We start from the raw sequence: 21936 nt of genomic DNA on the forward strand, positions 1-21936 counted from the left end.
CGACTTTCTTTCCAAGTTTCCTCCTGCCACGGACAACGCCCCCTCCCCACCCTCCACGCGCTCGTACGCTTGCCACTTTCGCGCACGCGCCTGAGAGCGAGAGTGATCGCCAGAGAGTGCGGGGAGAGAGCGAGAGGGAGGACGCTGGAGCCAACACTCACACACTTGGGCGAGGAGCGTTTCACCTCACCCCTCTCCCCGCTTCGCATCCTCACCTGCAGTGACCGTCGGGCGCGCGCCTTCGCCGACATCCCCGCCGCACGCGCGTATGCACCTCGCAGCAGCCTTCGGCGAGGCGTCGAGCGGCTCCGAGCCGGGATAGCGACACCGCGACGCGGCCACACGAGCATGACGGTAAACGCGCGCCGTTCTCTGCGTCTGCGTGTGCGGGAGGACGATTTGACCCGTGGAAAACGAATCGCTACGCGTATGGGGTCGTGCACGTGACGCGCGCGCGCGAGTTGCGGGTCAAAACGACGCTGTCAGCACATTGTCAGGCAGGCGCGCGCATAGGGGGGCGAGCTCACTATTGCGGATTGTGCGCGTGCGCGTCACTCCTTGGCAGCCACCACCAATCCGGCCGTGCGCGCGTGCGCGGACACGCCGCTTTTGTGAGCACTTGATGACTTGCGACGCTTTTACAGTGTTGCTGTTGAATATTAGATGCAAAGCTAACAGCAGACTGGACCCAATCAGCGTTTTCCCTCTTTTGGGTTCAGGCGCTGCGGTGACGTCACTGTGGGGAAAATGACATCATGGAATTAGTAAACCATTAACTCCGAGTGAAAACAGTTTTATGCTAACACCAGCCATGCTAACTAGCCGCTGTGGTGGTTAGCCCGTTTGTTGACTTGATAGAAAGAAATAATTGCTACGAAGGGGGTCACTTGACGCTCCTCGTGCGCAACAGCAATGAGATCGATGGATAGCGCATAGAGCACGTTTGCTTTGTTTAGCGTACACGTACATTCCTTTCATCACACCTTAAACACTGAAATGTGACCTTTGACCAGACCTATGAAGGAGGGAGGGCCGAGTGACGACCACAGTTGCGAGGACATATACACACAAAACACACACGCAGATACACAACAAGTGACAACCCGAAGAACCGAGCACAGCACAACGCTGTACAGGTAACGCACACGGGAAGCGACACTTCTCCTAGGAAGCGTTTTTTGTCTGTTGATGGGTGTTTAGTTAGCATGTTAGCAGGTGTGTAAATAAAAGAGTCCAGTCAAATTCAGTGTGTGTTTAAGCATGCATGAAAGGCGAGATAAAGAGTGTCCACACCATAGACAAACTAATCTAAACGAATGCAAGTAAATGGCTGAGTGACGGAGTGTGTCTCACTAGGATATTTGGGAAATAGATATGAACCAAAAATACGTCCCTTTTAATCTGATGATGATAAAAGTTCACTGCTTGTAATGTTTAGGATTTAGGTACACACCAAAGCAAAGAGCCTTCTGCTCTAGTTCAAGTCTCAAGTGGAGGTCCGAGTCTCGAGAGAAGGTGGCAATCCCCCTGAGGTTTTAGTCCTCAAACAAGATTCTAGTCTCGAGAATAACGGGGCAAGCCGAAAGGAAAAGAAAGAGAAGATGCAGATTGAAATTTCACTGGTAAATGATGATACGCGAATGACCTTGACTGACTTCTTGTTTTCAGCTCGGCCGCCATGTCTAAAAACGCGGTAAAGAAGCTGCACTGGCGCTCCAAGGTATGCGCCGCAACAAGCTAATGCGCTAACGCTAGCCGTTGTCTTGATGATGGCATGCGTCCGTCCTCTCCGCGCAGGCGCAGGAGGGCTTCGTGCCGCTGGGCGGAAGCTCCGGCGAGCTGGGGCTGGCCGTCGGTGGCGGCGCCGACTACGGCGAGTTTCCTTTTGTGACGGTGGCGCCTGGCGGCGGCGCCAGTGTGGGCGACATCATTTTAGAGATCGGCGGCACGCCCGTGTTGGGCATGACGTTGGGCGACGTCCGGGGCGTCCTCAACTCCTGTCCTCACCCCATCAGGATCAAAACCGTTTCACCAGGTGACCTGCCTGAATTGTGTGTCAACCTTTTAGCCATTCCAGCGGAAAAACATGAAACAAAATCTTTTGACTCTACGATTTGAGACTGTCCCTAAAGTCAACACCTGACTCGGTAAGATGGATGGATGGACCGATTGACAGACCACCACCAAGATCCCACAAGATGGCAGCAAAACTCCACTTGAACAAAAACAAGCTAGCTAGCTACCAAGTTTGCTAGCTAGCGACATCGCTAAAAATAGATTTGAAAATATTGAAGAGTATCTAATGGAAAAATTGGTTATGAATGGTTAACCGCAATCATTTTGACTGTGACATTGTTGTCGTGTGTGTGTTTTGTGCGTGTCTAATTCACAGGCGCGTCTCTGTGTAAAGACCTACGCCTGTACCTCAGTAAATGTTTCACGCCAACCTCCATGGACAGTCAGTTGCAGCAGCTGATCCGAGAGAACCTTTATCTGCGCGCCGTGCCCTGTACGTGCACACACGCGCGCGCGCACACGCACAAGTCGGATGATGCGTCGCATGGCGATGACGTCGGCATTTCCGTTCGGCAGGTACGACCCGGCAGCCTCGTGACGGGGAGATCGGCGGCGTGGACTACAACTTTGTGTCTATTGAAGAGTTTTTTTCTTTGGAGGAGTCGGGAGCGCTGCTGGAAAGCGGAAAGTTCAAAGGTAACATAAGCGCATTTCTTTTGGCTTGTGTGTTAGCATTAAGCTAGAAGACTTTGAGTTATAGGCTCTCTATAACGGCCACGCTGATTTATTTTTCGAAAAACATTCCGAAAGAATGTGAACAAAACACTTTGCTACAATATTACCATGACAACCAAACTCAGCCAAGAATAGCGCTGAACTTCAGTTCATTGACAATAGTTAGGAGGCACGGGAGAAAATTCACAGCTTGACATCTCCAAAGCATTCTTCAAGTTTCCCTCACGTAAACGTTAACGTCACTCCCTAAAAACAGGATGCTTTGCGCTTATTTTGTCACCTCGCCGACGTTTGTGATCCTTTTGCCGTCCAACCACAGGCAACTATTACGGGACACCCCGCCCGGTCCATATAAGTCCGGACAGTCCGCCAATTACATACCAGGAACATCGAAACCTGCTGAGAAACTTCAGGACCAGGAGCAAATCTCTCAGCAATCTGGAAAAAACCGTCGAAGAAGACAACAGCGAGGAGGACAGCGGCCTGTCTGGTATGATGAGTCGATTCATGCCACAAACGTACCCTCGTGTAAATCCAACCTATTGAACGACAGTATTTCAATCATTTTTCCCCCTGTAATACCCTACGGTGTCACAATCCTTGCCTCGTGGGGAAAATTAGGAACTTGTATCAGGAAAGTATTTTTGAAGTGCTACGTCTCGACTGAGAAAGTACCCCTCTGTATGTTGGGTACGAACTAAGTTTAGCCTGGCTTATTGGCTGAAGGTCTGGATTGTAGCTCCTCCGTGAAGCTTCTTCGATGCGCATTTAAGACGAGTGAGATCCTCGTGATTGCGCTTGAAGGATTGAGGAGCGGGCGGCACGGCGGTCGGCCGGTGAGCGCGTCGGTCTCACAGTGCAGAGGTGCGGGGTTGGGTTCCGGCTCCGGACTTCCTGTGTAGCGTCCGCATGGTCTCCCCGTGCTCGCGTGGCAGTTTAATGGAGCACTGAACTGTGCTGCCGTGCGAGTGTGAGCGCTGGGCTGGCATCCAGTTCAGGGTGTCCCAAAGACGGCCGGGATGGGCTCCGGCGCGCCCGCGACCCTGGTCAAGATAAGCGGTTTCAGATAATGGCAAGGAGCAAGGAGGGTTGCAGTTAAGAGACATCAGATCCCCCCCTTGTGCGTTCAAGGAGGGTCCGCCGGCGGCGGGCCTCCGGCGCTGCCAGCCAGTCACTCCTGGGGCGAGTCCCTGGCAAGGAGCGGCGAAGGAATGGACAACGGTGGAAGAGGAGCGGCAAGAGGAAGAGCTACCGTGGCCGACGCGTGGGAGGTGACGTTCGGCAACGGCGCCGACGCCTTCTTTGTCGAGTGAGTGACATAAACCTCCCAACACGCGCTGAGAGGATACCGATAAAAATATTCATGACCAGCATATCTGTCAGTCACGTGTCCAAATCCAGACAGGATCTCCGCGCTCAAAAGAAAGACGCCGCTTCCTGTTCAGCAGAACGTGAGTCTGTGCCGATTCATTTTTTTTTTTCATTTTATCGGCGACAGCAAGGGGCGGTACGGATCCGATCGCTGTCAGCGGCGCCTCCTTATCGCCGCGTGTTAATTTCCCGCCTCGTTATTTGTTTTGTCGGGAAGCCTCTTACGTCGTCATCATGCTAACGTGTGACGTCAAATCCAACTGAATCGTTCCACTTCCAACGAGTGGAATTTTCTTTCTTTGGAGATTTTGCAACGGCGGGCATTCTGTCAGTACTGACGGGAGGTCCATCAGCGATTGTTTTGCTGGCCGACCGACTGGGAAAACGGATGGAAACGGGTTTTTGTCCGCCGCAAAGCGGGTCAGTCCCGATAGACCTTGTCAGTCCATCACCGACGGGCTCACGTTTGGTTGATGACTGACGGAAACTAGCGCCGCGTGTCTTCCTGAGCCGAGAGTTGCTTCGAGCCGGGGGATAGGGGGAGGGTCTCCTCCAACAAAAAAACGTTTCAATGTGGTTCGTCAGTCTGGTCACTGGTGGTCGCGTTGGCTGCCAAACGCAATCTTGGTTGACTGTAAAACAAACCAATCCACTCATCAGGTATGTCAACTTTCTTAGTCCAAGCCTGCTCCTTTTATTTATATAGAAATACATCGATATATATCATCTGATTCCGCCCATCTCTGATGTTCCCCCTTGTTACATGGTTGTCCCGCGTGACGGTGCGCTTGCACGCCCTCAGTTCCAGAGTTCACCGATCAGCCGAGTCAGCTGCAAGGTTTTTCGGTGCACACGCGTCTCTCCAAAGGCCCGCGAGGCTTCGGCTTTAACATCGTCGGAGGCAGTCGAGCGCGAGAGTTCCTGCAGGTGTACAGCGTCACGCCCGGAGGCCCGCCCACTCTCCATCAAGGTGCTTCCGTCACCTGACCGAGAGCCTTCATTTGTTCTAAAGCGAGATATTTAAACGGGGGCGATCCACAGCCGACATCCTGGTGTACATCAACGACGCGTGCGTGCTCGGCCGTTCCCACAAAGAGGTGGTGGAGATGCTCAAATCCGTTCCGATGGGCCAAAGCGTGGACGTGGTCCTGAGGCGAGGCTACCCGATGCTCTACAACCCGGACGGCTGTCCCAAACACACCCTGGACACGGTACGCTCGCCGCTGACCGTTGTTTCCCCGGTTGTCACGCTCGTCACGTCATTATCGGCACACGTTACGTCTTTGTCACGCTCGTAGCGAGAGGTGGGAGTCGGTCAGAGGCCAGTCTCGGGTCTTAACGCTTCACGTTTCATGCAAGTCCCAAGTGATAGTGGCAAAGTTCAAGCCGGTCGAATTCCACCTAAAATTTCACTTGGATGAAATCAATCAAGTTCTGCAGCCTTGGCGGTGATCCAGCTTGTCACATTTGCGAGCCCGTTTTTTGCTACTTTTCACGTCGCTGTAACCACTTAGCGGCGGTGTTACCCACGTGCAGAAAATACATCAAAATCCAATGGAATCTAATTGTGAGGCTGACTTTGTTTTACTGGTATCCTGGTCTAGTTTTCCTTTTTTAATATAGGCTGTGTTTGACGTTTGCGTTTTTCATTAAAGCAGATAAAATAAAAAATAAAAAAACACTCCAGTGTCACTCCCTTTTCCACGAGGCTGTCACCTCCCATTCGCTTGGTATCCCATTTCGTTCTCATCACATTCGCTCAATGTGTTGGTCGCTATTACACTTCTCCACGCTTGTTACCACATGACCATGTGTAAGTGAACTCCTCCCATCAGCCGCCGACTCCCCCCGAAAACCACCAGCGCGGACCGCTCACGTACAGCCACGCGCAGGACGCCCCCCCCGACGGCGGCGGCTCAGGTCAGCAGAGCTCGCAAACATTTCTTCTGGAATTTGAAGATGGAAATTGAGTGCTATTGGTTGCTGACTTTGGTTGTCTTGTTCTTCACTTCCTCGTCAACGTCTTGATGTTCTTCCAGGACTTTGCCGAGGCTTGCCCACCTATTCAGTTGAGCCGCTGAGCAATGGGCTGACGTCTCCACCAACCCCCACTTCCTCTGAACCCCCCGCGGCCCATCCCCCGAGCCCCTGTGAGAGAATGTCAGCCAATCACAGCAACTCCGATGGGGGCATTCATAGGTGGGCTCATGTGTTAGCATCGTTAGCTGTTGAGTTTGTTTCACGGGGTTTCCCCAAACCTCAAGGCCCTTTTCCAGGTTCTGCCCAGGTTAGCACCGGTTCTTTCTTTTTCCCCACCACCGAAATTGGCTCGAGCTCTCATGCTTGAAACCGGTGCTTAAGATGGCCCCAAGTATTTGTCGGGTCAGACTCTACGTCAGGGGGTGGGGTTATCACGACGAGCGCAGATAGTAGACAGTAGAGGAAGGACTCCCTGGACGCACGAAGTTTTGCACAAACTATAAACTTCCACCAGAAGAACGCTAGCAGATGTGCCCTGCTAGCATACAATCTCCGACTCGCAGCCGGCCTCGTGATCATCTACATTGATTAAGGAAGATAGAAGCGTTTGCTGATCGCATGTCCCAGATGCTAAGGTGCCTCACACATGCTAACAGCACACTGTTATTATTATGATGTTTTTATTATTATTGTTATTAATAGCTCAGGCGCTCTTGGGTAAACATCGACCTAAGCAGCGACGTTGGGAGGCTTTACGATAATGACGGAGCTCCTACTTGGCTCTTCGTAAGAACTTGTTAAGCACAGCACTTGGCCCCGGTGCCGAACGAGCAGCGAGGATTTTGAGCCACGGCACCCAAATATCAAATATGACCACTAAGAATAATGGCCAGTGGGCCGCGATGGCCCAGGGGTCATGGTTTGGACACCCTGCGATTCAAGTGTTGAAGAGGTTGGAGACCACTGCGCTCGAAAGCGCCGTAAACCCGCCACTCGCTTCTGCACAGGTCGTCCGCGACCGGCTACAACAGCGACACCCTTGCCACGCGCTCCTCCTCCCCCTCCCTGCTCCGCCATCAGAGCTCCAAGTCATCAGAGAGCGACCTGTCCACATCCACTTTCCCCATCGCCCCCCTGTCCAAACCGCGCGGGTCTTCGCCTCCCGGCAGCGCCGCGCAGCGTCCGCCGATGCCGCAGACCCGCTTACCTCGCACGCCGCCCCGTGAGATCCCACCCTGCGGCTTCAACGGGTGCCCGGCCAATCACCAAGTGCCCCCCCAGCACCCCCTCGGAAACGCGGGCCCGGTGCTGCCTCCGGGTACGGGGTCCTTCCCCGCCGGTGAGCTGGTGCCGGTGGCCCTGGAGCGCCGGGAGGGCGGCGGCCTGGGTTTCAGCATCACGGCGGGAGGGCCGGGAGGTCAGCTGGCCGTGGTCAGGAGGGTCTGGGACCGCAGGCAGTGCCCCTCCCTGCAGTCGGGGGACGCCGTGGTCAAGATCAATGGTGCCGACGTCCAGAACCTCAACTTCTCTCAGGTCAGAATGCTTTCTAAAATGAATCGCCCACGTTGGCCCAAAGAGGGCGGGGTCAGTCATGGCACGTATGTTCCACCCCCTCAGGTCCAGAAGATTCTGCAGGATCACTCAAAACAGGGGAAGGTGGTTCTGCTGGTGCGCAGACAAGGTACCCCGCCAATCACAATGGCCGATGACCGGCACGTGATTTAACTTTTTTTCATCTTCCGCCCTCAGCTCCCGTCTCCACGCCTTCGGTCACGCCTAATTTGTACAAGCCCCTCCCCTTCCCGCAAGGTCTCGCAAGCCCCCCGTCCCAACCCTCGACTTCCACCGATTTGCCTTCCCCGTCCTCGCGTGCCTTGGTAGGCGGCGTGCCGCCGCTCAGCCAGGCGGGCTTGGCGACGGAGGCCCCGCCGGAGGGGCACTTCTCAGTAGCAGGTAACAGGCTCCGCCTTCAAGACCTTGACTTTTTATTCGGATTAATTCTTCTCTGGTCTCTTAACTCATTCAGCACCAGACAATTTTGACCAAGTCTGAAAAGAAAACGTCTTTGGGAGTGAATGATTTAAGGCCCTATTTTCGTTCCAGGCACAAGTCTAGCGCAAATCGGAGTCTCACTGCGCGCGTGGGTGGAGTTTTCTTTCTCTCAGGCCTTTTGCTCGACTTTGCGGCGGTAGTGTTGGGTGTCATGACGGGGTGTTTGCGCCTTTGTGTGGCTTTGCGGTATGGAACGGAGCGTCTTCCTGGCCAATCCTCTCGGCGTTCCTCATTTGCATCAAAATCAGGGCGAGGGCAGGAAAGTAATCTCATCGCACATCGAGCGGGGGTAGGGAACTCCGGTTCCTCGAGAGCCATATCCTGCCTGTTTTCGATCCTTCCCGACTCCATCACACCTGATTCAATTGCTCATGATCTTTTTAGGCCTCTACAGCCCTTGCTGATGAGCTGATCATTGAAATCGGGTGTGTCGGAATAGGGAGGGATCTAAAACGGGCAGGAGACGGCTCTTGAGGAACCGGAGTTCCCTACCCCCGACATAGAGGATATTTGACAAGAAAGCGTTGCTTGACTTGACTTGAGTGCGCCGTGCTTGAACTCTGCGGAAACAGAAATTAGACTCGCTGGAGTTTGCGCGTGACGTCGGCACGGAAACGGCAATATCTCCTCTTGGGGATGATGGAGTCGGCCGCGCGTTACGTGGCAAGTTGGAGCCTTGCGCCTCTGAATCGGGCATCCGCCTGTGTCATGTTTATGAATGAAATATCATGAGGTCCAAGCCTATGGCCACGATATTTGTCAAAGGAGAAGAATGATTTGACTGTCGCCGCTGGACAGGGCGCTTGTGTTTCTTGCGCCTGTGACGGGCAGCATTTTTCACAGCCCCGTTTTGTTTAGCGGAGATGTCAGCGCTTTCGGAGAGTCTGCGTTGATTTGGCTGGATGGATGGCTTGTGCAGCCGACGATGAGGAGAGAAGAGCATCGATGCGTATTTGGAACGCCGCTTGGAATTGAAGCGGATTTACGTGATGCTTCCCAGGGAGCCCGCCCAGCCAGATGGCCAACGGGCCCCCCACCTCAGGCCTCATCCAGAGCACCAGCTTCCTGGACTCCGTTCCTGTGACCTTGACCTTAGAGCCACGCGACCTACAGGGGGGGGAGGAAAGCTCGGTGGAGCCGATCAGAGGAGCCGTCGCCAAGGACACCAGGGAGGGGAAGAAAGTGGAGGTGGAGCTGACAAGGCGCCCCGGTGAAGGCTTCGGTTTTGTCATCTCATCACAAGAAGTCGACCGTGGGGGTGAGTCGCCTCTCTTTCCATCCATCCATTTGTGCTCACAGTCACCCCCCCCCCCCCCCCCCAGGGCAGTGGCTCTTAACCTTGTTTGAGGTACCGAACCCAACCGGTTCATAAGCACGTTCACCCAACCCTTCATTGGTGCAAAACAAAAATAGGACTTTTTACAAATTCAAGAAAAACTGAAAAAAAGTCAATACAATTTCAAGATATAAGTTTTTTATTTTATTTTAATTTTACGACGTACTACCACGACAGTCCCACGTTGACTACTTATCGAACTAAATTTCCCACAGCACTGATTGGACAAGCAATGCCATGTGATCATCTGCAGGCAGCAATGGCCAAGCGGGCGTGTCACAACTAATTGACATGTTGAGTCAGGTGTTCCTTAACCGCCATGGCAGAGGCTCCGTCGAACCCCTGAGGTTCGATCCAACCCAGGTAAAGAACCACTGCCCTTGGGTCAACCCAGAGTGTTCCGTTAGCCTGCCGTGCATGCTTTTTGGAATGTGGGAGGAAACCGGAGCACCTGCAGAAAACCCATGCAGGCACGGGGAGAACATGCAGACTCCACGCAGGAAGGCCGGAGGCGGAATCCAACCCTGTGCCTCTGCACTGCGAGGCCGACGTGCCAACAGGTCCCGCACCGTGCTCTATTTCAATTCGGGTTTTTTTTTTTGGGTGTGTGATTTTGAAAGTAAACAGCTACTTTTTATTGGAATGGAGGAAGGAACGACAGCGGTACCAAAATTTGAGTTCAATGCAAAAAGGTGAATTCGAGTGCATTTGCATGCGTCTCAGTTTGCCCGTGTGTGACGTCACACAATTGCGTGCTAGCTGCTACGCTATCGTTGAACCTCAAGTGAGGGTGATTTATTGGCGATGAATAATTGAAGTAGCGAAGACGGTTGTTTGTGTGAGATGGGTTCATGTTTGCGTGCGGGCAAGAAGGACGGCGTCGACGCTACAACGCGATCCTCTCCTTTTGAAGTGCTTAGCCGCCATCTTGTAACATCCGCACCTAAATGAAACCCCCTTTTCGCGGGTGAGGTTGATCCATTCTTGATGGGTTTTCGCTAGTGGCGGCATTGCTTGGTCCCGATCGCTGACAATGAACAGAATGCTTCGCTGCGCAAGAAAATGAGAACGAGGCTCCAGCGGAGGGAGCAATCTAGCGGCCTCCTGCTTCAACGGTTTTCTTCTTGTTCTTACTACCAAGGAAATGGTCCCGTTTTCCGCGACATTTGTTCTAAAACACCATCGAGCTCGTGAGCCCACGCTCGAATCTTACGCCGCTTGTTGGAGGGCGGCGTCGCTTGTGATCTCCTTCGCAAAGTGCTCGTGACCTCGTTAGCACGGCAGTTGCGTTGACATCAGACTTGTCCCGTGTCATTATCGCCCGTTGTTACCTGGTTGTCACGACCACTTCTCGTCATTTGCCGCTTCATTATCACCACGGCAGCGAGGACTTTTCGTTGACTGAATTCTTTGTTTGGACTCAGACGGTGAATATGTGTGTGTGGGGGGGGGGGGGGGGGGGCGAGTTTGGTTTTAGTTTCGGGGGGCGTGGCCTCACAGATGATGGCGCGTGCGTGCACGCACACACACACACACACACACAGACGGACGCTCAATCTGTGTGTCGGTCCCTCCCACCGGTGCAGACTCAGCCCCCTCGGCGTGCTGCTTCGCCTCAGCTGAAATGCTTGCCTGCTTTCTGAGATTCAACACACACACACACACACACGCACGAGGGCACGTATGCGCATCAAAAGGTTCTGGTTCATCATGTTGGAGCGACTGCAGGCTGTTCTCAAAAGGGTCAAGGACTCCAAATGTAAGTCTGCGTGTGTGTGTGTCTGTGTCTGTGCCGTCCTACACGCTGCTGGTGTTGCAGAGCAGGTTAAGAGAACCCGGTTGGTACTTGAAGCTGATTTTGTTGATCAGCAGAGTGTTGAGCACGTGTGGCTCTCAGTGGCGAGGTTTGGGTTTTGAATGTGGCTTCTGGCCTTGCCGTGTGCAATTTGCACGTTTTTACCTTTGCTTGCTTTGACATAACAACATGGGCAGCCGAACAAAGACGTCGTTTGTCGAGATGTGCCCTGACATTGACTGGCAATGGGTCCAGAACGCTGCACGCCTCTTGCCCCAAAGTCAGCCAGGATGGGGGGGGGGGGGGGGGGCAGACGAGACGGGACGAATCTCCTCCACTCTGGTGGAACTGAACAAACTTTGCTTTGAGCGGCAAATCCCAGCCCGATGAGGAGCTCTGATCATGTGATGAAGTGCATTAAAGAGTGACGGGATGATGAAGACGTGTCGCTAAAAAAGTGTTCGGGTCAGGGGGGGTCATTAACTTCCTTTCATGAGTGACCTTCATGGGAGGAAGTTTGGGAGACCTTCATGGGGGGGGGGGGGCACAGAGACAAACAAAACAACGTTGCCGCCCCAGCAGGACGAAAAATAGCTTCAATAGCTTCTGAGCAACACGGTCTGGGTGACTCAGCGCCAGTGTATCCTTCAGCCCTCGTCGCCGGGGCATCGCCCCCACCCCCCGCCCCCTTCAATATTTACTTTTTCATGACCTCGCTCGCTGCATTCGGTGACTTTGTTTCAGGTCTCGAACCAGTCTGGAGTGGCGCAACACTCCAAGGTCTGCGCTTGCTCGCGTGTGTCCGCGCACGCATCTGCGTGGCAACTATTCGAGTGGGTTTTGAGTGCCAAGAGGTTCAAACATTCCAGAATACTCAGAACGATGAGGAAGACTCTGGTGAAGAGTTCATCTTTTATTGATGAACATTTGACATCTTTGATATGGTCCAAACTGACTACCGCTAGCTTTAGCGCAATGGCTGAATGTAAGCCGCCGGCCTAGCTTAGCACGACCGCTGGAAGTGAAATCACTTTTCTCCCGTAGCTTAGCGCAACCACAGAAGGGAAATGAACGGCCTTAGCTTTCGCGCAGGGACGGGAAAACGCTCGTCTCACTGAGCGCAAGGACATTTTGCTGGCTGGGCTTTGGACAATCGGTGCAGAATGTTTTGGTTGCTTTTTGTCCTATTTTTAGCTTTGGTGAGTCGTTCCGTGTGGCGTGGTGCTGTCAGTCTGGATCGCGTCAGGTCCTCTCGCTTTTTTATTTTTATTTATTTTTTTTGTGTTTGCCTAATGCTGTGACGTCAAAGGCTTTGCTTATCAGCTCTCTGTGCTCACAAACTCTTCCGAAGCTCATTTGACAGATAAAAAAAAAAAGGAAAGAATGTGAAATTCCAATGTTCAATCCGCTTCGGTTTATGTTGGACGTGATGATGAGGACAATCTAGACGCCGGTGAAGACATTCTGATTGGCTGGCGTGCCTTCATGACACATTTGAGGCCGGCGTGAATAATTCAGTGCTGCGATTGGTGCGTCTTCAATTATACATTCGGCCGCTGAGTGCTGGGCACATTTTGTCACAAATTGAGGAAAAATAAGAACCTTCCAACACAAAATGTAAACACTCTGAGATTTAGACCCAAAATGAGGCTGAGATGACAAACTATGAGGACGTGTTCAAACAATTTAGAGACACCCAAAATGAAATCTTTGGGACACTGAGCCATGACGACGACATGTGGAAACAACAGGGAGGACATTCAGATGCATTTAGGACACCAAGACAAAAAAAAAAAAAAACGGCACCTTTCGACATGAAATGAGAACATTTAGAGATAAATGAGGACGGACAAAGAAAAGAAAATGTAAACATTGAGACAAAAATTGGCAAATGAAGTCATGAGACATCGGGACAAAGAAGACGAGACTTGAACTCAAAATGAGGACTTTTGAGCAAAAGGGGAAATATTAAGTCACAAATTGAAGAAATGTCAATCCTAAAGCGATAAGTGAGGGTGGGGCATTTGGAAGAACAAAAGAGCACGGTCACACACGGGGGAAGGACATTTGGAAAAAGTCCAAACGAGTGAGGACGGACGGACAGGCAAAATTCGACTGCATACAACGTGCCATACGTGGAGCAAAAAGACAACACGCAAAAAAAACAATCAATGAAGAACAAAAATTGTAGAAAAAACTAAAAACAGTCTCATGTCCAAAACCAAAAGCACAAAAATGAGTTTTAAGGCCAGTTTGAAAGATGGGCAGCCAGGGGGTGGGCGGGGCTTGCCTAATTCCAAAGAGAGGCGGCGGCAACGCAAGAGGCTCCGCCCCCTCTGAGCTGAGCTCTCGCTACCTCTGGTCGTGTCTGGTCCGCAGACTTGAGCTGCCGCGGTGGCGGGTGCGAAGGAGCTCCGAGAGGTCGGGTGGGGCCAGGCCGTTTTTCAAGATTGGAAAGAACTCCAAAAAGGGATGCCAGAGTAGGAGTCGTGTGCTCCCGCTCAAGAGAAAAACAAAAAGTCAAGACAAAAACTCACCTTGTCCACCCCCCCCCACCCCTGCCCCACTCCCCCATGCCCAGCCCCGTCCCGATCCCTGATGTCCCATCGCTTCGTGACGGTGCGCCGGGGCAGTCCAGCAGCTCGCAGTGGACTCATCCAGCCCGGAGACCAGCTGGAGGCCGTGGAGGGACGGCGGGTAGCGTCCCTGCACCACAGAGACCTGGCCCAGATTCTGAGGAGGGCGGGGAACACGCTGAAGCTGAGCGTGACGCCACGAGCGCGTGAGACCTGCGCCGAAATGTGCCCAAATTCGCGATTCCGCGCTCGCTTGCGAAAGGCCAATCCAAACTTGATTTTTTTTACCCCATGCAGAGTCAGACGGAGCCGACGTGGAAATCGACAAGCAATTCGCCAAAGGATGCAAAGGAAGGGCGAAGGTAAGCGCGCGAGACGCGTTCAAAGGCCTTTGTTCACAATAACCCGCTGCATAGCAGCTGAGACCGAAAACACTCTTTTGATGGTCAACGTCGAGCACATGATGGCTAGCCGGTGCGTAGCCTGCGCCAGAAGCTAACGTAGCCGACGACATAGGATCCAAATTCAAAGTCCTTTTGCTCACCAAAAGATGCTCCATCCCAACTCGCATTTGGCGACACGCTCCCGAGACGAACGTAGCGGTCAAACTCAGGTCCCGGGGGGGCTGCCCTGCATGTTTTCCCGCTCTCCCTGTCGTAATGCACCCGATTCAAATGTACAGGTTCGATATCGGGCTTCCGCAGAGCTCGCCGATGATCTGACCCAAAGTCAAATGTCGCTTTGTTGGCAAAAAGATGCTCGATAGCAGCTGAGACCGATAACGCTCCACCTTTTGGACTCCGAATGACAAGCGCTAGCTAGCCACATGCCGCTCATATTTTTTTGAACACGCGCGCGCTTGTTTTTGTGTGTGTTTCAGAATGAGTCTCGGTTCTACAGAGTGGATCTGGAACGAGGTCCCACGGGTTTTGGTTTCTCTCTGCGGGGGGGCAGCGAGTACAACATGGGACTCTATGTGCTGGGACTGATGGATGGGGGGCCAGCCCAATGTAGCAACAAGATGCAGGTACACACAACACCTCCTCCCACCCCCCCCAAAAGTGACGTCGTTCGGCGCCAGTCGTTCGGCTGCGCTTAGTTGTTGCAAAGGACGTGTTTGGTTTTCCACCGACAGAGAGCCAAGTAGTTCGTTAAGCGAATTGCTCAGTTTATGGCTGGGCTAAAATGCCACTCCCAAAAAACAAAAAAAAAACCTGCGCATGTTAGCATATTAGCATGAGCACGTCCCCAATCCCCCCCCCCCCCCCCCAACTAAATGGCCTCCATCCCTGCATTTTGTATGAGCTCCTTTCTCCACGCGGGCACCACTTTTGGTTTCTCTGCTTGTTTTTGAAGCGGCCGCTCCTTGTCGCTCGCCTTCAGGTTTCCGACCAGCTGGTGGAGATCAACGGCGACGGCACGGCAGGAATGACGCACAGTCAGGCCGTGGAGCAGATCCGCAGAGGAGGCCGTCGGATCCATTTAGTCCTGAAGAAAGGAAACGGCTACGTCCCCGATTACGGTGAGGGTGCCGCCGTCCCCGCCTTCTACTTTTCCGCTTTGAACGCAGACGTGACGTCAGTTTGGTTTAGAATTTTTCTCACACGTCTTCATTAGGTTTGCGCTTTTTTTTTTTTTTTTTTAAAGCAATAATTCATGACCAAGGTCATTGATGGTGTAGCGGTCCACGCCCTGGACTTGTATGTGGCCAGAGTGGGATGGGTGCCCGCTCAGTAAGGTTGTTGGTCTCTCTGCGTGCCCCTGCGACTGGCCGGACGGACAACCAGTTCAGGGTGCGGTCCGCCTTTCGCCTCGAGTCTGATGGAACGGGCTCCAGCACCTGTGCTGGATGAGCGGCATTGAAATAGACATGAGCTGGAAACCGGTAATGTCATCATTTTGGCAGGCCGGCGAGGGAATTTTGGAGAATTTATTTTCGACCGAAAAGCTGTAAATTTCATGCACGCCGGCGGCGGCTTCATTGATGCGAATTTGCATCAAAAGGAGTTGAGACGCAAAGCCGCGAACGGCCCAGCTTCGAGCCCAAAGCACGTCGCTCTCTGCTGGCTGACGCTTTCTTCCTCCTTTCTGTCCCTTCTTCTTCCCGCCCTTCTTTTTCTCTGCCCCTTCCTTCCTTCCTTCCTTCCTTCCTCCTCCTCAGTGGAGCTGTCCAGCCTGTCTCTGTGCATGACCAACTCCAAACAGGGCGAGCCTTGCTTCTACGTCATCGGACGCACCGAAAACTCGCGGTCGGTAACGTTCAGCGTCTTCTTTTTTCCTCCTCCGGCGCCAGCTCATCCTTCATCCTTTAAGCGCTTCTGACATCTTCTGTGTTGTTGAGTCCAAAATGTCGTTGCTCTCAGCTGGGCTGGGCAAGATGGCCCTCAAATGAAAACCTCCCATTTGTCACATCATCGAGAGAAAAAAAACAAAACAAATGACGCTGATTCTTCTTTTTTGGAGGTTTGCTCTGCAGAACAAAACAAAGAGTGACAACAACAACAACAAAAAAAAAATCCAGCCAGCCACCTCATTGACACCCACGTCACACACCAGGCCTTTCATGAATACCGCAGGATGGCAACCCCCACCTCGACGAAATACCCGCACCTCACATTTGTTGATTTATAAATTGTAAAATTCGTTTGTCGGCCGCGGTCCTCAAATTGACTGCGAGTGATCCAAAGTGCGTCAATAGACGCTGAACTCATTAGCTCCCAAAGACGTTTTTAAACGTCTTTTCAGACTTGGTCTAGAATTGGCTGCTACTGAATGAGTTAAAGATCAAATTCAATGCAAGTTTTTCTTTTTGCCGCCCACCCCACTTTCTGGCATTTTCAAAATGTCTTCTGATTCAAATAAATCATACGGTGTTCATTTGCATCAAGTTTCACAGAGAAGAAAGTTAAAATATTTTTCCTCGAGAAAAAAAAAAAAAAGCCTCGAGCATCTCGAGGACCTCTGAGGTGGCTCGGCTGACTTTCCTTTTTTTTTTTTTTTTTTTCCAGGCCCTGAGGAAGACTCCTCCTCATCCTCCTCGCACACGGAGGAGCAGGAGGCCCGCGCGGTTGCCGTGACGACCACCTCCCGCAGCCCGCCGAGGAGAAAGCACCCAAGGGGAGCCAGACCAAGACGAGGAGGAAGCGCCAGTGGAGGAGGCCCGCCAGATCTGGACTTGGACCTCGTGGAGGAGGAGGCGAGGAGGCGGCGAAGGAACGAGCGAGAGGAGGAGCGGAAAAGGAGGAGGCAGCAAGTGAGGACGGCGGAGGACGCAAAGCGTTCCGGGATCAGGCCAGCTCTTCAGCAGGCACCGTTCTCCTTCCTGATGCCGCGTGACGAGCGCTCGGTCGACGCCCGATCGGAAGACGGCGAGTCGGGCGCCAGTCAGTCGGAAGACGGCGATTCGGGCGCCGGTTTGCCTTCCGCTTGGAGGACAGAACGGCCGGGGCGCCAAGAGGGGCGGGGCTTGCCCTGGCGGGAGCCCAGCCCGCGGCGACTGACGCAGGTTCTGATTGGCAGTCGCCTGGGTGGGCGGGGCCGATTGGCCGGACTCACGCTCTGAATTGACATTTTGGCTGGGGCTGGGGGTGACTTTTTGAAGGGCTTCTTTTTCTTTTCTTTCTTCAAAGCCTTTTCCTCGCATGTGATCGGACAACACGGTTTCTGATTGGGGGGTGCGGTTCAAAAGAGGTCCGGCCCCCAAATCAGTATGCAAATACCCAAACTTTCACCCTGACCTTGAAGCATGTCGATTCATTTGTATTTTTCTAACCCCGAAGGACCTTCATAGAGTAATAGAGACGCATTGCTTGGTTGTCGTGAAAGAACCTTTAAAACTTCTTCTCATAAGCCATACACGTAAACACGCGCGTGTGTGTGTGTGTGGATTGTGTTTTGGTGAACCGCAAACGTGCTTGCGTCCGTTTGGATGGATGGTGAGTTTGTGAATCCCCCGTGTGTCCATCGTATGCGCATGTGTGTGTGTTTGTGTGTGTGTGTGCGCGCGGATAAAAGGACCTTGGTGTATTCTGACAATAACAATTTTGGATTCATAGAGACTGTTTGCTTGCTTTATAATGAAAACCAACTTTTGATGATGAGGTACGCACGCACGCGGGCTGTCAATCTGATCATCGCTACGGCAACGCAGCACTCAATGACCAGTTTGTTTCCATGGCGGCGCTTCCCCAACCTTGTGACTGAGCCGAGGCACATGGCGGCAACATTCAAAATGGAAACGCGACCAACAAATCTCACAGCATAGCACGGCACCAAACACAAAAGTGCACCTCCGCAAACGATTCGTTCTCAACTTGCCCGACTCAAGTGTGTCATATGGAAACTAACTCGGGTGCCTCGTCGACTTTGGCCTTCAACCGGCAAAAGGGCGCCGAGGCTGCTGGCAAACTTCCGGTCAAAAATACCCAACCACGCCGCCCACCCTCTCTCTGGGGGTCCGTCAGGTCCACTTCCTGTCTGACTCACTTTTAGGGGCCGGTGCAAGTTTGATTTCTTCCCCCCCCCCCCCCTTCTTGGTCACGTGGGGAAAGTTGACAGTAGTGGGCGGAGCCTGTCGTCTCCAGGTTCAAATCACGCTTTGGAATTTGGAGGTTCCGTTCGTCCGAGTGCTTTGGACCAATCACAGGCAGGAGGCGTGCCCCCGCAGCTGCGCGGGCCGGACCAAGCTGCTCTTCAGGGGGAGGTCCACGGAAAAGTCGGCGGGCGCCGCCTGCGGCCGCGGGTGGAGGTGGTGCCCGCCGCCGCCCCCCCTCTGGGGGATGGGCAGCTCCGAGTGGTGGGCGGGAAGAGGCGAGCGGAAGAAATACGGATGGAGGAGAGCCTGCCGGGTGAGCCATAGGGGAGTTCGGTCATCTCGATCGCTCGTCTCGATCGCTCGTCTCGTACCTGCTGGGCAGGACATCGGCGCTCGGACGGGTAAACCAGGAAGCCGCGCAGCAGGCTGATGGCGTGGGGGGAGGAGTCGGGAACGATCTCTTCCAACGGGACGGCAGGATTCTCCTTGAAGGTGATTTTATTGTAGTCCGGCAACTGCGCCATCTCCTGCGGTTCAATGGAGCAAAATTGGAACGCTTTGCTTCTTGGCTCCGCTGATGCGCGCGCGTCTTCGTGCGTGCCGGCTTTTTTTTTTTTGTGCATGCAGACGTGTGTGCGCGCGCGCGTCTTACGGGCCAAGTGTCACGGGTGGGCGTTCCGAGCACCCTCAGGACACAACACAGCTGCTCGATGTCATTCTCACCGGGAAACAGAGGAGACGAATTCAGCAGCTCTCCGAAAATACAACCCACGGCCCTGCGAGGGACACGCGGCACCGTCGGTGCTCATTTGGTGGGCTGTCATTCTGACGTGCACCCGGAGTTAAACGAGCCAATCGGCGAACCGTTGGACTGACCAAAGGTCGACGCCTTCGTCGTACTTTCTGGCTCCGTACAGCAACTCGGGAGCACGATACCACCTGGACGCACGCGGAAACGGTACGAGCACGTTTTCAAAAAAAAAACAAAGTGCAAAGGAGTGACGGTTGAAGCGGTGGAGTGAGAGAGGGCGCCACCTGGTGGCCACCTGGTGGCTGTAGAGTCGATCCTCCTGCTGGCTGAGGAGGCGGGCCAGACCAAAATCTGCGATCTTCAGGTGCCCCGACGAGCTGATGAGGAGGTTGGCGGGCTTCAGGTCCTGGCGGCAGACAGGAAGCGCTTCATTTGATCCAGTCATTCGTTGGGCTTTTTTTCAAGGTGGAAAACGTTCCATTCAAGTCCGCAATCGGATTTTGGCGAAAACAAATTTGGAAGGCCGCGTCACCCGGTCCTACTCGACTGCGGACGCTTCTCACCCGGTGCATGATGTTGTTGTTATGCAGGAAGGCCACACCTTTCAGCAGCATCAACATGTAACCTTTGACCTGCGCCGGGGTCAGGGGTCGCCGGGCGTTACGGATGACCTCCGAGAGGTCGGACAACATGAAGTCGAAGACCAGGACGAAACCGGTGCCGTGCGGAAATACGTCCTTCAGCCTCACCACCTGAGGAGTTGGCAGTTGTGAGCGCAGAAAACGTGGCCAATTCTGGGCCGCCAGCATGACATCAAGAAAACGCTTGTTATCGAACCGGCGTTTCGCCGCATCGCGTCTCATTTTGAACTGCAATTGCACCAGTACGATCGATGAGCCTCTTGTGAAGGTCGACTGCTTAAGTTGAATCATTTAGCTAGTGGATGGTCGTTTGCGCAACACGGGTTCAGATTGTGAACATTCAAGATGCATTGCGGCGATGCTTGGAAGATAAAATCGGTGTTGCATGAACATAACGTTACAGTCGGGTTTCAACACAATGCGAAGCACACAGTTAGCCCCGTGATGAGTTTTTCGTGATGCGTGTCTGATTTGCTTGGATTTAACTGCTGCATTTGATCCAGTGGATCACAGTATTGCGTTGACTCCTTTGAAGCACCTGGTGGGCCTTGGCGGTAGCGCCCTTGAGTGGTTTTGGTCTTATTTAGCTGACAGAACCTTTGTGTTAGCCTCGGTTGCTCTGAGTCCTGAACTGCCCCACTGTGGTGTGGTGTGGTGTTCCACAGGGCTCAATTTTGTTTGTCGTCATGAAAGAACAATAAATGCACGCAAAGACTGCCAACAGAAAAGGTGTTGTTGCTTGAGCTAATGGGCCCCCGCCCCCCGCCTCAGTTTGAGCCGAGAAAACCTCTGCGTGAGTGAGTCGGAGGACTCACGTGCTGATTGTCCTCAATCTCCTGCAGGGCCTTGATCTCCCGCAGGGCCTGGTTGGGAATGGCGTCCTCCAGACGTCTGAGAGCCACCTTCTTCAGCGCCACCGTCTCTCCGGTCTGCTTCACATCGTTTTGTGACATGAGCATTCACCGGCGAGTCCGCAAAGCGAAGCTTCAGGCTTTTGATGACATCACCTCCACGTGTTTGGCCTTGAACACGATGCCATGAGCGCCTTCGCCGATGCGACCCAGAATGCTGTACTGCTCCATCGTGTCACCTGCCGTTTTGTGTGTGTGTGTGTACTGTATACTGTATATATAAAATCCATGACGTGTTACTCCAAAACAAAGAAATAATTTGTATTTTTGGAATTCGACTGACTATATTTATTTGTCAGTTGACAAATTCATTGTTTGAATGTTGCTTGAAATGAGTACAGTTACACATCACAACAAGGATGATGAATATGAAGTGTTATTTTGTTCCAACGCTATGTTGTGCCATGACAATCACGTCACGAACGGCACCCATGACGTGCTCGAAAACTAACTTTCATTTAATTGATTACTGCGTTTTATAGTACACGACATAAAAATCACTATATCGTGAATTTGGGAAGGGGTGAACGGTTCCGACCGCAGGCAATAATATCTTAAGAGGCCAGAAGATGTCCAGACGTCGCGTCCGGACGGGCTCTCGTTGCCTCGGTAACCTGTTAGCTCGCTAAAATGCTTAGCTCAACATGATCACTTTTTATGTAACATGAGAGGTTTACTCACCGTCATCTTTTAAACTCGCGTTGGTGTGTAGTTACATATCTTAACCAGGTGGTCTGGTTGAGGATAAACTGAATTATTAGGTCGGAGCGACTTGTTTATCGAGGGGTTCGCAGTCAACACGCGTTCTTCTTCGTTCTGTTATGGACATTCGTAACGAGACTGTATGTTATGTCGCCATCTGGTGGAGATAATCGTGTCACAATAAATTACAAGGGCGGGAAAAGATACATTCGTATTACCCGATTTTTTTTCATCGAGCCAACCAATATGTTAAATTCTTCATCCATCCTTTCATCCTCTGACAAGAATATTATATTATGAGACACCACTTGGGGAACATGATCCAAATTTGTATGATAAATTGTACATAATTACAAAACAAAATCATGTTTGGTTGAATTTCAATTATGTTTGTGTGAGATGAACATTTCTGCTTTTGTGTACGAATTACTGACAACATAACTTCTAAATTCCAAATACAAATATTGCCAATGAAGACATTTTCTTGACACCGCATGCTGTTGACCAGAGAATCTCATGGCTACGTTAATCGATTC

General features: G+C 52.5%; 2 protein-coding genes across 8 annotated transcripts; one reads left to right on the forward strand and one right to left on the reverse strand.

The window, feature by feature from the left end:
- Positions 1-22: 22 nt before the first annotated feature.
- Positions 23-17919, forward strand: magixa (MAGI family member, X-linked a). 3 transcript variants are annotated; one of them, XM_086113462.1, is made up of 22 exons: positions 593-1136; positions 1669-1720; positions 1798-2035; positions 2393-2509; positions 2593-2712; positions 3071-3241; positions 3883-4060; positions 4135-4202; positions 4925-5092; positions 5164-5333; positions 5958-6042; positions 6162-6321; positions 7110-7635; positions 7720-7783; positions 7852-8055; positions 9155-9412; positions 13867-14067; positions 14159-14223; positions 14742-14888; positions 15245-15383; positions 16023-16110; positions 16870-17019. In XM_086113462.1, exons 1-22 carry the CDS (start codon positions 1018-1020, stop codon positions 16874-16876), a joined length of 3345 nt encoding a protein of 1114 aa, XP_085969588.1. In that variant the 5' UTR covers positions 593-1017; the 3' UTR covers positions 16877-17019. The 3 variants fall into 3 exon arrangements, with proteins under 3 accessions (XP_085969578.1, XP_085969570.1, XP_085969588.1); XM_086113452.1 differs by lacking the exons at positions 593-1136; positions 16023-16110 and adding an exon at positions 23-354 and having other exon boundaries at positions 16870-17919; XM_086113444.1 differs by lacking the exon at positions 16023-16110 and having other exon boundaries at positions 577-1136; positions 16870-17919.
- On the reverse strand, positions 17918-21524 carry cdk20 (cyclin dependent kinase 20). 5 transcript variants are annotated; one of them, XM_086113572.1, is made up of 8 exons: positions 20795-21524; positions 20603-20716; positions 19710-19898; positions 19431-19552; positions 19272-19334; positions 19048-19171; positions 18767-18922; positions 17918-18701 (listed from the first exon to the last, which is right to left on the reverse strand). In XM_086113572.1, the coding sequence occupies exons 1-8, from the start codon at positions 20867-20869 to the stop codon at positions 18501-18503; spliced, it is 1044 nt and encodes a 347-aa protein (XP_085969698.1). In that variant the 5' UTR covers positions 20870-21524; the 3' UTR covers positions 17918-18500. The 5 variants fall into 5 exon arrangements, with proteins under 5 accessions (XP_085969698.1, XP_085969689.1, XP_085969680.1 ...); XM_086113563.1 differs by having other exon boundaries at positions 17918-18922; XM_086113554.1 differs by having other exon boundaries at positions 19272-19552.
- Between the last annotated feature and the right edge of the window lie 412 nt (positions 21525-21936).

Source organism: Hippocampus guttulatus, chromosome 1 (assembly GCF_054856545.1).
Source record: "Hippocampus guttulatus isolate MCC_2025c chromosome 1, RoL_Hgut_1.0, whole genome shotgun sequence".
NCBI lineage: Eukaryota > Metazoa > Chordata > Actinopteri > Syngnathiformes > Syngnathidae > Hippocampus > Hippocampus guttulatus.

Coding starts and splice junctions, on each gene's coding strand:
- magixa (XM_086113444.1), top strand. CDS start 1,018: ATGAAGGAGGGAGGGCCGAGTGACGACCACAGTTGCGAGGACATATAC. Junction 4,203..4,924: donor CGCTTCCTGTTCAGCAGAAC/GTGAGTCTGTGC, acceptor GCACGCCCTCAG/TTCCAGAGTTCACCGATCAG. Junction 14,889..15,244: donor AATGTAGCAACAAGATGCAG/GTACACACAACA, acceptor GCTCGCCTTCAG/GTTTCCGACCAGCTGGTGGA.
- cdk20 (XM_086113539.1), bottom strand. CDS start 20,869: ATGGAGCAGTACAGCATTCTGGGTCGCATCGGCGAAGGCGCTCATGGC. Junction 20,717..20,794: donor TCAAGGCCAAACACGTGGAG/GTGATGTCATCA, acceptor GATGTGAAGCAG/ACCGGAGAGACGGTGGCGCT. Junction 19,553..19,709: donor ACAACAACATCATGCACCGG/GTGAGAAGCGTC, acceptor GTCTGCCGCCAG/GACCTGAAGCCCGCCAACCT.